We start from the raw sequence: 16,229 nt of genomic DNA on the forward strand, positions 1-16,229 counted from the left end.
AACCCGCAAAGACGAGACCAAAATCTGAATATCAAAACGTGGGGCTGAGCCCGGGCCCGGCCCGGGCCCTGGCCCCCTCCCACACCTGTCACTGGTTGCAGGGGAGCCACCCTCAAGGGACGCTGGCCGCACGTCGGAGCCCGGAGAGCCTCGAACCGTCCAGCCCCTTGAGTGCGGCCGTATTCGGGCAGTTACAGGTGAGGGCGCTGTCCCCCAGGGCGGGAGGGCCGAGCTCTGTGTGTGGTAGTAAGGGTCAAGGGTCGAAGCTGGTGATGTCATGGTCCAGGGATGTGCGGGCCGAGGTCGGCCCCGACAAAAGGCAGGAAGGAGGCCAGGAGAAGCCCCCAGCGGGAGGGCATATGGCCCAACCACCAGTACGGCCCAAGGAAAAAGAGGTGAATTCACTCAGGTGAAGCCATTGGCAGGCACGGATGATTTTTCTGGAAAGTTTAGGAACACATGAGCTTCCTGCTTCGTGGGCACATTCCAGGCCTAGCCGCCTAGCAGTCATCCCAGCCTCCAAGCACCAGTGCCCTGCAGCTCCAGGCCACCACCCTCGTTCCAGGAGGGGCAGCCTGGAGGGGAGTCCAGGCCCTGGTCGAGGCCCTGTGCACCTGGAGAGGGCATAGAAGCTCCCCACCCTTTCCCCACACCACACCTTCCTTCCTGTCTCTCCATCTGGCCGTTGACCTGCATCCCTTATCATACCCTTTAATAAACCGGTAAAGCTCAGCGTTTCCCTGAGTTCTGTGAGCTGCTCTAGCAAATTAATCGGACCTAAGGAGGGGGTCGTTGGAACCCCCAATCTGCAGCCCATCTGCAGGCTGTCAGCTGCCCTGGGGACTGGCATCTGAAGTGGGGGCTGGGGAATAGTCTTGTAGGACCGGACCCTTAGCCTTTGGAATCTGATGCTATCTTTGGGTAGACAGTGTCAGAATCGGGTTGAATTAAGTCAAATTCTTGCACACCGGCAAGTACTAGATCCAGGAACATTCAAAGATCAGGGAGCTCTTAAACGAGGAACCCTTTCACCGGAAGATCTGAGAATAGAAAAACTCGAGAGAAACTCCGTAGAAAGTTATTTAAGAAGAAAATAGAAAATCTGACACAAAGCATTTCTGCTGATGGAAATTCTCTCTCCCACATCACCCACGAGGCAGGAGAAAGCTGTAATTTAGCCCTCCAGACTGAATACATATCCTCAAACACACACTCGGAGATATACGAAAAAGAAAGACCTGCAATCAGAAACCTAAGGCCGAAGAACGGAAAAAACAGATGAAATGTAGAAAAATATCTAAAAATTGGAGGTGGGTAAGGTGTACGGGAATTCTCCGTTCTATGCTTGCAACTTTTCTACGAGTTTAAAAAAACCTGAAAATAAAAAGTTGCAAGAGGGCTGAGGATATTCTCATGGATGTCTCCGTGCGCTGGCCGGGAAACCGCCCCGCCGACCCGTGATGGGGCGTCACAGCCCCCACGCTTCAGAGGGCAGTCAGGCGGCCCCACGGAAGACAGGTCATTGGAGGGCCCGGCGCAGGGCGAACCGCGCGAACGGGAGCCTCGAACGTGGTCTCTGGGGAGGTGGGGAAGGCCAAGGCTAGAATCACAGTCCACAGCCTCAGGGCTTGACCACTCCGGAGAAGAGTCTGGTCCAGCAGCGACCAGAGAAATGGCTCCAGATCCCATCTATGCCGTGTGCTGGCCGGAGGCCTTCCATAGCAGAGTGACTTCCACGTGGTATTTACACAGTACACGGCCAGTGGTCATGATAACGGTGATGGTGTTAGCGTGGAAGGTGGCGTTTACAGTTCCCCTGCACCCAGAGAGCAAGCTGCAGCCTTCAGTCTGTTCACAGCGTGTGCAGAGTTGATGCATTTGCACCCGGATCCGCCGGGTGTTTAAGGGAGAATTTGCAGCTGCCGAGAGGAAGAGTAGGGAGGAGAGTTCCGCGAGCAGGGAGCGTGCTCTCAGGTGGCAGGAGATGGGCCAAGGATAAGGAGAGAGGGGTGGGGCCCCCCGAAACAGGCTCCTTTCCTCCTTCCTCTGCTGCTTCTCCCCCTACAACTTCGCAGAACCTCCAGCCTCACAAGTTTGGACCACCTTACGAGTTGGAGCACCTACCCCAAGACGTTCTTAACGCATCTGAATCACATTCTGTTGGCTTGCAGAAAACGGGTTCTGACAAAATACTCCCATGATCCTGTCGGGCATAAAGCAACCTGTGGCTTCTTGTCATGCATTTATTCATTCAACGGACCTGTCCCGAGGGCCCTCCCTGTGCCAGGTGCCGTCTAGGAGCTGGGAACCCGGAGATGACCTGAACAGACAGAGTCCCCGTTGTCACAGAGCCGCCAATCTGGTGTGATGGCTCAAATGACCATATCACCATGTCCCTCAAGAGTGCAGACGCAGAAAGATCCTTAACAAAATATTAACAAACTGAATCCAGTAAAATATATATATTCTTACATTTATTTATTATTTATCTTGAGAGAAGGAGAGTGAGTGAGCAGGGGAGGGGCAGAGAGAGAGAGGCAGAGAGAATCCCAAGCAGGCTCTGTACTGTCAGTGCAGAGCCTGATGCAGGGCTTGAACTCACAAACCATGAAATCATGACCTGAGCCAAAGTCGGACACTTAACCGACTGAGCCTCAGACACCCCGTCCTGTAACATATTTTTAAAAACTCATGAGGGGGGCGCCTGGGTGGCTCAGTCAGTTGAGTGTCTGACTCTTGATCTCGGCTCAGGTCACGATCTCCTGGTTCGTAAGATCAAGCCCCACACTGGGCTCTGTGCGGACAGTATGGAGCCTGCTTGGGATTCTCTCTCTCTCTCTTCTCTCTCCTCCCCTCCCCACTCACACACATGCTTTCTCTCTCTCCTCTCTCAAAATAAACTTAAAAAAAAAAGTAAATAAACAAAAACCCATGACCAAGAGGGTTTTACACCAAGAGATGCAAAGTTGATTTACCACTACTGCTTCATGTAACCATCGTACTAATCCAACGAAAAGAGAAAAATCACATGAGCAACTGTATCTGTGCCCAAAAGCCATTTAATAAAATTCAGCCTTATTCATGATTAAAACTCTCAGCAAACGAGGAGAATATGGAAACATCTCCAGCCCGATAAAGGGCATCTCTGAAAAACCCACGGCTGTCCTCCCATCTAATGATGAAACCCAGAACGCTTTTCTCCTACGATCAGGAACAGGACAAAGATGTTCACTTTAACCCTTGCCTAATACCGCACACAAAAATTAACTCAAAATGAGGGGCACCTGGGTGGCTCAGTCAGTTAAGCATCCGACTTCGGCTCAGGTCATGATCTCACGGCTCGTGGGTTCGAGCCCTGCATCGGGCTCTGTGCTGATGGCTCAGAGCCTGGAGCCTGCTTGGTATTCTGTGTCTCCCTCTCTCTCTCTGCCCCTCTCCTGCTCATGCTCTGTCTCTCAAAAAACAAATAAATGTTAAATAAACTTTTTTTTAATTTAAAAATTAACTCAAAATGGGTCAGACCTAAATGTAAGAGGTGAACCTTCTCCGGCTTGGAGACACCAAGCCATGACCAGAAGCTTAGAACTTTCGGCCCAGCCCCCATCCTCCAGGGAGAGTAGAGGGGGCTGGAAATGGATAAGTGATCGATCAAGCCCAAGTAAGGAAGCCTCCATAAAATCCCAAAGTATGGGGTTCAGGGAGCTTCCACGTTAGTGACCGCATCCATGTGTACTGAGAGGGTGACTCACCCCACCTTCCTGGGGACAGTGCTTGCATTCGAGATGCCCCCCTGGAACGCGCCCTGTGAATCTCTTCCCCTGGCTGTTTGTTCCTCTATGGCCTTTATCACATCTTTTAATAAATTGGTAAATATAATGGTTTTCCTGAGTTCTGTGAGCCCCTCTAACAGATTAATCAAACCCGAGAAGGGGAATCATGGGAAACTGCAGCTTACCACCAAGTCTGACCGAGGCTGTGGGTTCCCTGGGGACCCCTTGCTTGGGGGGGGGGGCACTCCCCGGGGACCGAGCCCTTCACCTGTGAGGCCGGCCGCTACCTCCAGGTGGACGGTGCCCGAACGCAGCAAAACTGTGGGACACCCACCCGGTATCACTCCGGATTGTTTTTTTTTGGGGGGGGGGATCCAGAAACGTCAGAAGCAAAGTGTTGCATGTGAAGGTAAAGGAGAGACACACACACACACAGGAGGTGGAAAACTGACTTTTCCTCACACACCTGTCTAAAGAACATTCTTCTGTCTGCGGACATTTCCAGACCCAGCCCTTGGATCCCAAGTTGAAGGTGAAGTCGTAAGCGCTGGGAAGTTTAAACACAACACACGTCCCAACAAACACCTACACCTGCACGTAGGCGCGCCCTCGTCTGCACAGCACCTGCACTTACCTCTGAACGTGCACAGGCTGCTTGTTTGCGGTCTGGGCCCTGCTCCCTGGAAACCTGACTGTCCGCCTCCGAGGAATGTCCAGTGACTTGTATTAACTCCTTGCTTGCTTCTGTTTCTTTTTAATTTTTTTTTTACATTTATTTATTTTTTTTGAGAGACAGAGACAGAGCACAATTTGGGGAGGGCACAGAGAGGGAGACGCAGAATGCAAAGCAGGCTCCAGGCTCCGAGCTGTCAGCCCAGAGCCCGACGCGGGGCTCGAACTCACAAACTGTGAGATCATGACCCGAGCTGAAGCCGGACACCTAACCGTCTGAGCCACCCAGGCGCCCCTGCTTGTCTCCATTTCAACCCGGGGTCAACGTAAAGTCACCTAGTCTCCTCGGCACACCCCCTGTCCCCGACCTTGGGTTTCAATAGGCTCTCCAGACTCTGGGTCCACGGTGCACCTGACGTTGGGTGAGGTGCCCCCTCGAGTCTGCACTGGTGCCCCGTGGGGCCAGCACATGTTAAGGACTCCCCGATGGAGCCCACGCTTCCCTGCGGTCTCCAAGGGAGGGTGCCACCAGCACCCAGAAGGTGTCATGCCAAGCTCACAAACTTGGCGTCCGAGTCCCGGGGGTGTCGCGCTACTTTGCAGTGTTACCAGCCATCCGGGCGTTAGCAGAGTTGGCTGACGCGGTCAGTAGTGTCACACAATTGCCTGGGGAAGGTGAATGCCATCTCGGGTGCCTAAAGAAGCTATGGTTCCAGCTCTCCGCCTACACGCTTGGCGAGTGTCATTTTGGCAGATGCCCCCCCTCTTGGGGTCGCTTCTGACGTCTCCTCTGCCGACTGCACTGGTCCGGGTTCTCCAGACACACGGGAGAGCTTGCTCCCCCCCCACACGCCCTCCGTCCCCCCGGGCCATCCTGAGAGGACACAGCGAGAAGGCAGGAGGGCCTCCCCAGGAACTGCACTGGCCAGCACCTTGATCTTGGACTTCCCCGCCCTCAGAACCGCGAGGAGTACGTTTCCGTGGGCTAAACTGCCCCCGTCTGTGGTGTTCGTGTTGCCGTGGGGCGAGCGGACTGAGGTCCCTCAGGGAACAGACACGGAGCGAACAGGCGAACCGTGTGTGGACTGAAATGCAGCTTCCCAGGTTCCCGTTACGTGAGGGCCCCCCCGAGCTGTGGAAAGCGTGGGCAGGCTTAGACCAGGGCTACTCCGTCTGGAGCCCGCGGAGGGGCTCAGGAGGGGGGCTCTGCCGATCTGCACTTAGGGCTTTCTGGGCAGTGTCCCGTGGAGACGGTCCGTAGCTCACGTTGGCTTCACAGAGGGGCCTGAGGCCCACAAATAATTAGAACCGCTTCCATGGGGACTCCTGGGTGAGGCGGACACACAAGCTCTTGCCAGACGGTGCGTCCCCACACCTCCCGAGAAGACAGTCTCAAAACGGAGAGGTTACGATCGGGAGGGCTGGTTTGTGAAGATCAGAGCTCCGGTGAGGGAGTAGCATCTCTACCTCCCTCAGAAAACAAAAGGAGACCCCGCTGATTCCTAGGAGATAAGGGGATTAGCAAGTCTTCAAACAGGTGCCGTGGGAGCCCCGGGGACAGACTAGCTCAAGCACGGAAGAGAAAGGATGATGTCAGGTGCCGTGTGGCTCTGGGGGAGCCGGTGGCACCCCCCCGGTGGCACTGCACACCCAAATGTGTCTCGTGATGCCGTTAGGTCCGCGTGTCTGAAGAAAGAAGGGCTTCATCTCTACGGCCCCGTCTACGCGGGGCGGCCTCTGTCAGGGAGACACCTGCCTTGGTTGCGAACAGCCCGTTCCTGCTGACGGCTGGCGAGCCGGGCTGAGGCGCGCGGGTTCTGGGGACGCGTCCCGCTTACCCTGCAGAGCGCACAGGCAGCCAGCCCCTTCGGCGAGGCGGAGACCCAAGCCGCATGGGGGTGCCCCGTGTTCGAAGCTGGGGTCCGCCCTGCCAGCGGCAGGCACCCAGGAGGAGCCCCGGGGCAGCTAGGACGTGCTCCCCGGGAAGGCCAGGGGCCGCTCCAGCCCCAGCCACGTCGTCAGTTCTCGGAAAGCATTCTCTGCCTTAAGTTCTCAATCGCATCATCATTTTTTGAAGTTTATTTATTTTGTGCGTGTGTGTGTGTGTGTGAGAGAGAGAGAGAGAGAGAGCACGAGCAGGGGAGGGAGAGAGAGAGAGAGAGAGAGAGAGAATCCCAAGCGGGCTCTGCACGGTTAGCACGGAGCCCGATGTGGGGCTCGATCTCAGGACAAGACCGTGACCTGAGATGAAATCAAGACTCAACCAACTGAGCCACCCGGGTGCCCCCTTAAATTTCTGCCTTAAAAAAAAAAGATGGAGATTATAAATTCAGATTGATGTTACGGTAAGAACAGAATAGGACAAAGGGTCAAAACGTGGCTGCTGGGGGCCAGCGGGGAGGGAGGGACGGACGGGGGGGGGGGGGCAGGAAGCACGTCGGGGCAGCGAACGTCCTCCGTACGATGCTGTAACGATGGCTACAGCTCATCGTGTCTGTCCAAAGCCACAGAGGGAGCCCGAGTGCACACTGCGGGCTCTGCGGGATGCCGATGTGGCAGTGGGGCAGTGAAGGCCCGTCAGCTGTGACACACGGACCCCCCGGCAGGATGCGGATGGGGGGGAGGGCGGCTGTGCCGATGTGGGGGCAGGAGGCCAACGGGAAATCTCTGTACCGCCCCCTCAGTATCACTGCAATCCTAAAACTGCTCTAAAAAATACCGTCTGTTAATAAAAATAAAGTTAAGCAGCAGGGTAAGTGAAAAAAGCAGGACCGGGTCGCATGACGGACTGCACCCCTGACCCTGAGCTTCCTGGCAACCCAAGTAACGAGCAAAACAGACCCCGCGTCCACTCTGCTCAGGTCCTCCTCCCCCGAACCCCACCGGGCAGAGGCAGGCACCGCAAAGCCCCCTGCGTTCATGGGGTCCGGGCGGCTTTTCAGAGAGGCTGGCCCAATACCCGGCCCCGCTGGGTTCAGCCAAGCGGCCGTGGGGGGCTGGGGGCTGGAATCGGGACGTTCTCGCTACCCCGGCAGAGTGTCGGGTCACGCCTCGCGCTCTCTGGCCCTCGGTCAGGCCAGGGCCCTTGGTGACGAAGGCCTAAAGAGCGGTGGCCCCCAAATCGGCCGGGGACGGAGCAGCCCGGTCCAGAAGGGCCTCTGGCGCAGATCCTGAAGCTCCTTGTGTGCAGGACCAAGTAGTTCCTGCTTCCTTGTGGTGTTTACGAGCACGGAGTGAGGAAGGCTCTGGGGGACCCTGCCTGGGCTGAGACAAACCACCGTACAATTTAAAGGCAGCGTGGTTACGTAAGACTCAGCGAGCTGTGGGTGCCTGGTGGCTCAGTCGGTTGAGCGTCCGACTCTTGATTTCGGCTCAGGTCACGATCCCACGGTTCGTGGGTTCGAGCCTGCGTTGGGCTGTGCGCGAACAGCACGGAGCCTGCTTGGGATTCTCTGTCTCCCCGCCCACCTCTCAAAAGAAATAAACTTAAAAAAAAAAACCAACCCAAGACTCAGCCAGCCGTACAACAAAGAGCGTTCCTTCCCCAACAGAAGAGAGTCAGTGTAGTGCAGGTGGTGATGGGGAGTCCAGGGACGTGGGGTGGGGTGGCTGGGCTGGGGTCTCCGGGAGGAGGAGGACATCCCGGGAACAGACGGGGGAAGGGCTCCCGCGCAGCAGGGAGGGTGCCGGCAGGGGCGGCCAGGCGGGAGACAGCTGGTCCACGAGAAACACTGCAGGCGCCCAGCGAGGAAGGGGAGGGAGGGCTGGGCTGTGAGCAAGAGGTCTGGGATCGACGGAAAAGGGCGGCGCCGGCCCCAAGCGCGCAAAGGAACGCTGGTCTCTCCGAGACGCCCCTTGCAGAGGACCGCGGCGCACGGGTTTAGGAGACGCTACCTGCTCCAGACGCCCGCAGAGATCGAGAAGGCCTGGAGGCGAAGCGCCCCAAACCCGCGAGAAGCAAGGACGGGAACGGGAACGCGCTGCTGTTTCAGGGAAAGGACCGCCAGTGAGGGGCAGGCCCGGGCCCGTCCGTGTTCTGGGCGGTTCCGGCTCCCCGCGACTCTTCCCCGGTGCCGCGTGGGCACGTCTGCAAACTGAAACACGCGACGTATGTTCCACCAGCCGAAGGCGCATTTCTCGACCTTAGCTCGACGTTGGAGGTCGGTCCCTTGTTTCTCTGAGACAAAAGGGGGCAAGCGGTGAGCGGTCTCCTGCAGGGCACAAGACAGCGCCTCGCCCGACTTCCCACGTGCGTTACTGCCAGACCGCGGACAGACGGACGGACGGCTGCACGACCGAGGTCACTCGGCCCCCGCCTGGGCGCGCCCGCCGGCCACGGCCCTCCTGCTCACGGTCACCAGGGAACAAAGGAGGCCGCACACGACACAGCTGCTTTGGGCAGACGTGGAGTTTATTCGCTGCGGTTCCTTGGCGCTCGTTTCCAATGCCAAAAAAAACCAAAACAGAACAAAACAAAGAAACAAAAATACAAACGCAAGACAACTGGGATAATAATTATAAGTTTTTTGAAACCCTGTCGACAACTTTCAGTCATTTCTTTATATTTTATATTTTGACAAAACTTTTCTTTTTTTTTAAACAAATACAAAATAATCTAAAAGGAGAAAAACTATACACGGATTATGTACACCTCTGATAAATAGACGAATACTGACGCAGGGGCCTCTCTGCTATCTGCCAGAACCGGGGCACGGGACCCGGCCGGCCGCAGGCATCCAGCCCAGACCCCCCCCCCCCCCGCCGCCCTCACGAGCCCCGGTAGGACCTGTATGAAGTGGGGGGCCCCAGAGGGTACCCCGCTCAGCACCCCCTTCGTGCCCTTTTACGGAAGCGATTTCCACCGAACGGTGCCGGCGGAGCAGGGGTGGCGCGGCCCGCGGAGACCGCCAGCCCCTCTTCCGTGAGGCAGCGCGTGCACCGCCTGGTCCCCGGCCGTTTGGGGGCGCCGGGATGGCCCGGGCCAGGCGCCATCCAGCCCGGACGAGCGGCAGGAGCGGCCCCGAGAGTCCCTGAGAGAACAGCAGGACGACTGCCTTTCGTGGCTCCCTTCACACCGTAAGTTAGGAGGGGCGAGGCCAGCTCCAGTTGAGGCCGGCCTCGTCACCCCTCGCCCCACCTGCCTCTCGGGGGCCCCCCCCAATATGCGCCCAGGGCGGGGCCGGCTTTGAGGCAGAGGAGCCGAAGACCTAAGGTGATCAGGGAGGACCCCCGTCCTCTAAAACGAGGAGGAAGGTCTGGGGGACGGGGAGCCACCAAGTCAGAAGCAGATCAGCCGGAACCTCGCTGGGGTCACCGTCCTCACAGTTTTGGTTACTGGGTATTTAGCTCAAGGAAAAGGCTGACCTTGCATCTTAAAGCCCAACAAGAAGGATTTGGAAAGAGAGAAGATGAGCGGCCGGGACCCTCTCCTCCCCTCGGCGCCCCCGGCACTTGGAAGGGAGACGCGGGCCGCCGCAGGCCGCGGGGCACGGAGTCCCGGCCGGGTCGGAGCCCCCGCGGCACCCGCCAGCTGCCCGGGGACCTGCCGCCCCGGAGAGGCCACCACGCCGGGCAGAACGCCGTGCAAAGGCGCTACTTTAACTTTTTCTTTCTTTTAAAACACAAAAATATATCTTTATAGTACGTGGCTTGTCTTCCGTTCCACTTTTTTCTCAGCATATACTAATATATCGGCACGTGTATTTTCGGTGCAGGGTTGAAGGCTTCTTCACAAGGAGATAACCGAGAGGTAACCAGTTGGCTTCGAGCTCCGCTGTCAGACCTGCCGAGCGAGAGACCTGAAGGGCGCGGGTTTGCCGACGGGCTGGGCTCTGTTCTTTCCGGAGAGAAAGGCTCAAGACCCCCCCCGCCGCTCGGGCATCCCCGCCCTCCCCGCCGGTGCCACCGCCTACCCTCTCCCACTTAAAAACAGACAGCGAGAGCTGAAGCCAGTGTCTAGGAATCCGGGGTGACTCCCAGCAGGTGACGCCCCTGCTTGGCAGCCCGGCCCCGCCCGTGGGGGGGACGGGAGACAGAGCCCAGGGCCTCGCACACCTCGCACGCCGGGGGCCGCTCACTGCGCAGGCTCAGTGTCTTTTCGTGGAGGAGACCTTCTTCTTCCGCGCCGCCAGCATCTCATAGAAAGGGTCCCTGCTGATGGCTGCTCTGGACACAGAGAGGGGACAAAAGAGACAAGACTGAGAACAGGCCCGGAGACGAGCCCAGGCTGGGGTTCCTGCAGTAGCACGGGTGCCCCCTGCCCCGCTCGACGGCCACCGCAAAGGCCAAGGCAGTGGGGCCAACCTCCACAGGGTCCACACGACGACCGAAGGGACACGAGCTTCGAGAGAGACACACGCTGCGTGTGACGAGACGATTCCGGAGCGTTTCCTGCCTGTTTCTACCTAGACTTACGGGCAGCATGGAACCGCGTTCCAGCCCAGAAGGACGAGTGTGGCACCGGAGCTCCACGAAGACCGTGGGCGCCACACTACCCAACCCGTCCACAGCAGGCGGTCTGTCCTGGGCCCACCGACTCGACAGCCGCGCAACTGGGCCGTCCACACCCTCGCTGGGCCCTCGGGGAGCGGCCGGCCAGGCCTGCTCCGCTCTGTGTGCACAGCCCGGTGAGGAGGGAGCCTGTGTCCCGGCCCTGCCCCGGAGACACCGCGCAGAATGGTGACGGCAGGGCCGGCCCCGCGTCACCGTCACTCCCGGCTCGCAAGCAGGTTGCGGCGCGGGCGTCCTGAAGCCTTCCGCGAGCGGACTACTTTCCACACGAGCTCGCAAGCCCCGCCGACCAGGGTGGATGACCGCTCGGCCAACTGACTGCGACCTGTTCAACCGAGGTCACGTGTCCCTGAGGAGTGTCTCCACGGCTCCTTGGGGCAGCGAGAACCGACAGTCCCCGGCACGTGTCCCAAGGGCACTTGCCACGAAGGCATCAGTTAAAGTGTCGGGAGCCACGGCGCCGAGGCTGAGGGCCGCACGGCCGCCAGGAGCGCGGCTTCTGGAGTCACGGGCTCAGTCTGAGCACCAGCACCACCCCTGTGGCTCTGGACACTGGGATGGGCCTTGCTGTGTGCCTCAGTGTCCTCATCTGGAAAACGGGATGCCTCTATTCCCCAGGCTGCGGTGAAGGGTAAGGAGACGGCGCCCAGAGAGCACGAACAGTGTGAACCCCGCACCGGAGACGAGGCGGTGCTGGGCAGAGCAGCCCCGGGGAGGGCCTGTGTGCACGCTCCCTGAAGGACGGAACGGTGGACCTGACTTCGCACAACGCCCAGCTTCCCCGGCTGCAGAGCAGACCATCTGAAAGAGCAGCGCGGGGGAGGCCGTGAGCGGCCACAGAACAAAACACGCTCTGATGCCCCCGTGATCACACAAGGGGTCCACAGCCCGTGGGCCACGCACACACGGGGGCGTGGGAAAACTGCAGAGGGCGCCTCAGACTGGCGAATCAGCTATCAGGACGACCGTCCATTCGGCTGAGGGAGTGAGTTGTATCCCTCACCTCGAACCACATACTAAAAATAAGTTCCATAAGGATTAAAGAATTAAGTGCTTTTTATAAGATGTACGGTAAAAACAGAGCGTGGGATACGTGGACGAGGGCCACTCACTGCCCAGGATGCCCAGGGCACGGCGACTCCCCTGCCCAGACCTCAGTGGAGGGCTTTTAAGTGTTTCTTCAAATGCCGGCTAGCGAACACACCGTGTACGTCTCGTCTCACGTTTACCATCTAGTGACCAGCCCTTCCCTGGGGCACCCCGTGCTCGCCACAAGCGGAGGGCTCTGTCTCGTTTCTGGTGATGACGACCCAGCGTCCACAGGGACACTGGAGCCTCGTCTGCTGGGCAAGGGTCACACAGGGCCCCTGCAGATGCCACACAGCGAGGGGCGGGGGGGAGAAGCTACCAGGGCCCGGGGCGCGCTGAGCATGCCCACCACGTGACCCGGTCTCACCCCCAGACGTCCCGGGAGCCTTCCCCATCGCTCCGAAGGGGTGGGAGGCGTGCCCAGTCACCACGGAGCCCGCCATCCACTGTCGTGCCGTGGGGAAGCCGAGGTCTGGCGGGAGGGCAGGCGGCGCACCCAGGAAGGACTTCCGGGCTGACTCTGGGTGAGTCTGTCCTCTGCCCCGCCTTCACTCATCTGTTGGCTGTTTCACCCTGGCCCTGCCACCACGGCAGACTCCAAGCCACAGTGCTCCCCCCTCAGAATCAGGCTGTGGCCCGGGCGGGAGAGCGCCAGTCACAGGGGCCGTGCGGGGCCTCAGGTCACCCGGTCCGGACCGCCCCCCTGGACTCCGGGGGAGTCACAGAGCCCGGTAACGAGCAGACTAAGCACAGGACCGGTGACGCCTGGCGGACCAAGCACCCAATGGGGAGAGCAAGGACGCGCTCTCAGAGACAGCAGCCACACCACACACGCGGGCACGATGGCCGTCTGGACAGGTCCCACGGAGGTCCCAGGGAGGGAGGAGGCGGCTCGCCACATGCGGACAGCCCTCGCCGCAGTCACCCCCGCACCGTGCCGCTCAGCCAGGTGGGCAGAGCCGAGCCCGGGGCCACTGCTGTCTGTACCTCCGTAACCCTGACAACCCTGTTCCCTCCCCACAGCGCAGCCGTGAACGGTGCGAGTCGGTCTTGGGACCCTGGGTCGCACCCATGTGACTCTGGGCAAATTACACGACCTCCACGGTCCTCAGTTTCCTCCCCTGTAAACGGGACAACGTACCACCGAGGGAGACTCACGAAACGTGATGATATTTTATCTCCACTGAACTGCCATCCTGAAAACGAGACCTGCTTCCTACGACGTGGGAGACCTGCTGGACAAATGGCACCTGTGCCTGTCAGCCCGGTCACCCACCCCCTCCTCGGGTCTACGAGGTGCACTTTGGGAAGCCTCGGTTTGAGGTGCTCTCTTAAACACGCTGTCGTGGTCAAGCAGCTCAAGACCCACTGAGGGGCGCCTGGTGGCTCAGTCGGTTAAGCGTCCAACTTCGGCTCAGGTCACGATCTCGCGGTCCGTGAGTTCGAGCCCCGCGTCGGGCTCTGTGCCGACAGCTCAGAGCCTGGAGCCTGTTTCGGATTCTGTGTCTCCCTCTCTCTCTGCCCCTCCCCCGTTCATGCTCTGTCTCTCTCTGTCTCAAAAATAAACGTTAAAAAAAAAAAAAATAAAATAAAGACCCTCTGAAAAGCAGCCTGGGAATTCCAGCTCTCACACAGGACCCAGGACAGAGGCGGGCAGCACTCAACAGCCGCAGCAATAAAGCATTTGAGAGCGGCACCTGGGTGACTTGGGAGCCCGAGCGTCCGACTCTTGACTTTGGCTCAGGTAATGATCCCAGGGTCGCGGGACTGGGCCCCGTGTTGGGCTCCTCACTGAGCATGGGCCCTGCTTAGGATACTCTCTCTCTCTCTCTCTCTCTCTCTCTCTCTCTGTGTCTCTCTCTCTTTCTCTCCCCACCCCCCCCCCCACCACTTGTACTCTTGTTCAAAAAAATAAATAAATAAAATTTGAAAAGTAAGTGCCTGAGAGAGATGAGAGCCCTTGTCAGGGGAAAGCAGGTCTATTTTTCAGATGCCACCTACTTGATGCATTTAATCCACTCGTCCTTCTCCTCGGGCGTCGGGGCTGAGATGCGGTAGACCGTGTGGTTCCCTTCCACCACCCGCCCATCGGCCTCGGTCTTACAGGCCTTGATTACTTGGTCTTTGTTGTCGGGGATGTAGAGCTCGAAGCAGTTCTGAGAATCAGAAAAGAGAGGGACAGAGCGACAGAGATCTGAGAGAGCTGCCCACCGACACAGAAACAACGTTACTTTACTCCTCAAAAGACTGTCCTGACCTCCGTAAAATATAGGCAATGCGGATTTCCCTACGGGGAAGAGGAGCCTAGAGGTGGAAATCTGCAGAACGTAGGCTGCACGTCAACAAGGCTGATGGCGAAGGTACCAGCCAGATACACACATGTCTGTCCTGCTCCCAACAAACGGAAAGCAGGGAGAGCCGGACGTCACAGGGATGCGGTTTGGCCCCCGCCCCCGCCCCCAGCCGCGTCGCCGGACTCCCAAGGAGAGGGATCTGTAAGGTACCCGAAGGGCCTCCCACGAGTGGCCCCATCCCGAGCGCCTGCCACTGCCTTTTAAGCAGGGACAATTCCATCCCTCGTGTGACACTCAACAGGTGACACTAAGCCACACGGACAGAACGCAGAGGTCACTTACTGCCTCATCTTTGGTTTGAACACGGAAGACAGTTTTAAAGGCAGGCCACGTTAGAGGAACGACGCTACTTTTCAGTTCTAAGTGGATCTTTGCAATTTCAGTCCTTGTCAAAGACCCGCTACACCCGTCCCTTTTGTCCCCCTGCCCCCCGAATACTCACTGGTTTTTTGGAGTCTTCCACCTCCCGGATACTCAGATTCTCTAACGGGATGATTCCCCGGGGCTCCTTATCCTGCAGGACAGAGACATGAAGTCCTTACTTCTGGCGTCACAAGCACGAGCACGCATCCTACCGCATTGCTCACCCACAACTCTCCTGGCTCCTCTGCTCCTCCCTCGTGGCCTCGAGCTCACAGATCTGCTCTAGGGCCCACACCCTACGCTCTAGAATCAGAAAAGGGTCAGAAATGTACGGGTATGGGGCCCCCTGTAACCAGAGGCCTCTGCAAGGAGAACGCCCGGGGGAGGCTCCTGAAAGACTGAATGTGGCAAGAGCCCACGGGAGGCCCACAAGCGGGGAGCACGCTGGCCGCTCCCACTCAGGAGACCACCCTGCTTCTCTGCCTGGCCCCCCGCCTCATCTCATCAGCCTGTGTTCCAGTGTCGGCAACCCCGGGAAGCCCTGGTCTCACTCCAGGTGCCCTGCTCGGTGCCCCCCAGATGCCAGGGGCCGAGCTGTGTGTATAGACTCACCCCCCGCCCCATCTTCCCCCTCGCCAGACTGCACCATCTTCAAAGAGAAACCGCCTTCCTGACAACCCCACGGACATCTAAAAATGCACCTAAACTCCTGCCCGGAACAGAGCTACAACACCCCTGCCTGCCCTCGGCCCCAGTGGCCCCCCTCCAGCACTTCCCCTCTTGGCAAAGGCCCCTACACACACACACACACCCACACACACACACACACACACACTCTCTCTCTCCCCGCCTGCCAGACATCTGATGTCAACCTTCACACCTCCCTCTCCTGGATATGCAGCCAACCGACAGCCAAAGACTTCGTTCCAAGTTCAACAGTGTAGCTGGGCACCAAGCTCCTGCGGCAAATGTCCCTGAGACTCTGTGCACTCTCGATTTGCAGATCCAGGTTCCTTTTCTTTTCCAGGGCGTGACCCCACATAACACAGGGTGTCCTTGCACATGCAGATGCCAGGATCTGGGTACTGGGATCACCTTTCTCTGTCCTCCAGAACTGGCTACCTTCTCTCGAACTGGTTTAATACTTGTTTTTTCCAGATACTAGCTCCCTGACTGTCTCAACCGTTCCTCTACGTTAGGGATTTTATTCTCGGCTGATCTGTTCTCCTTAAAGTTTTAACTTGTTAATACGTTAAGTTACAAGCCTACGATTACACAGCTATATTCTAAATACATCACTGCGATTCTCATTTGTTTTCCAGTCTGAACCTGGGGCGGGGGGGGTGGGGGGTGGGTCGGACAGTTTGTGTTCCGGCCCCTTCCACGGTCTCACGAGAGCACGGTGAGCCAAGGGCAGGGCCGCCTCAGACACCTGCCGAGCTGCAGCTCTCCTTGGGGACTGCGAACGTCC

At 58.4% G+C, this 16,229-nt stretch overlaps 1 protein-coding gene across 3 annotated transcripts in view; it reads right to left on the minus strand.

Annotated features, from left to right (window-relative positions):
• Positions 1–8,832: 8,832 nt before the first annotated feature.
• CYTH1 (cytohesin 1) overlaps positions 8,833–16,229 on the minus strand; it is a 79,026-nt gene continuing 71,629 nt past the window's right edge. For 2 of the 3 annotated variants that reach the window (XM_047093940.1, XM_047093939.1), the window contains exons 11-13: positions 14,838–14,909; positions 14,043–14,197; positions 8,833–10,607 (exon numbers count right to left, since the gene is read on the minus strand). In XM_047093940.1, coding sequence (XP_046949896.1) covers positions 10,529–10,607; positions 14,043–14,197; positions 14,838–14,909 — 306 coding nt within the window. In that variant the 3' untranslated portion in view covers positions 8,833–10,528. The remainder of the gene's footprint in view (positions 10,608–14,042; positions 14,198–14,837; positions 14,910–16,229) is intronic. The other variant, XM_047093937.1, reaches the window with a different exon arrangement.

This window comes from Lynx rufus, unplaced genomic scaffold (assembly GCF_022079265.1).
Source record: "Lynx rufus isolate CCGP_SWC_20201006 ecotype Redwood Valley unplaced genomic scaffold, mLynRuf1.p SCAF_37, whole genome shotgun sequence".
Lineage (NCBI taxonomy): Eukaryota > Metazoa > Chordata > Mammalia > Carnivora > Felidae > Lynx > Lynx rufus.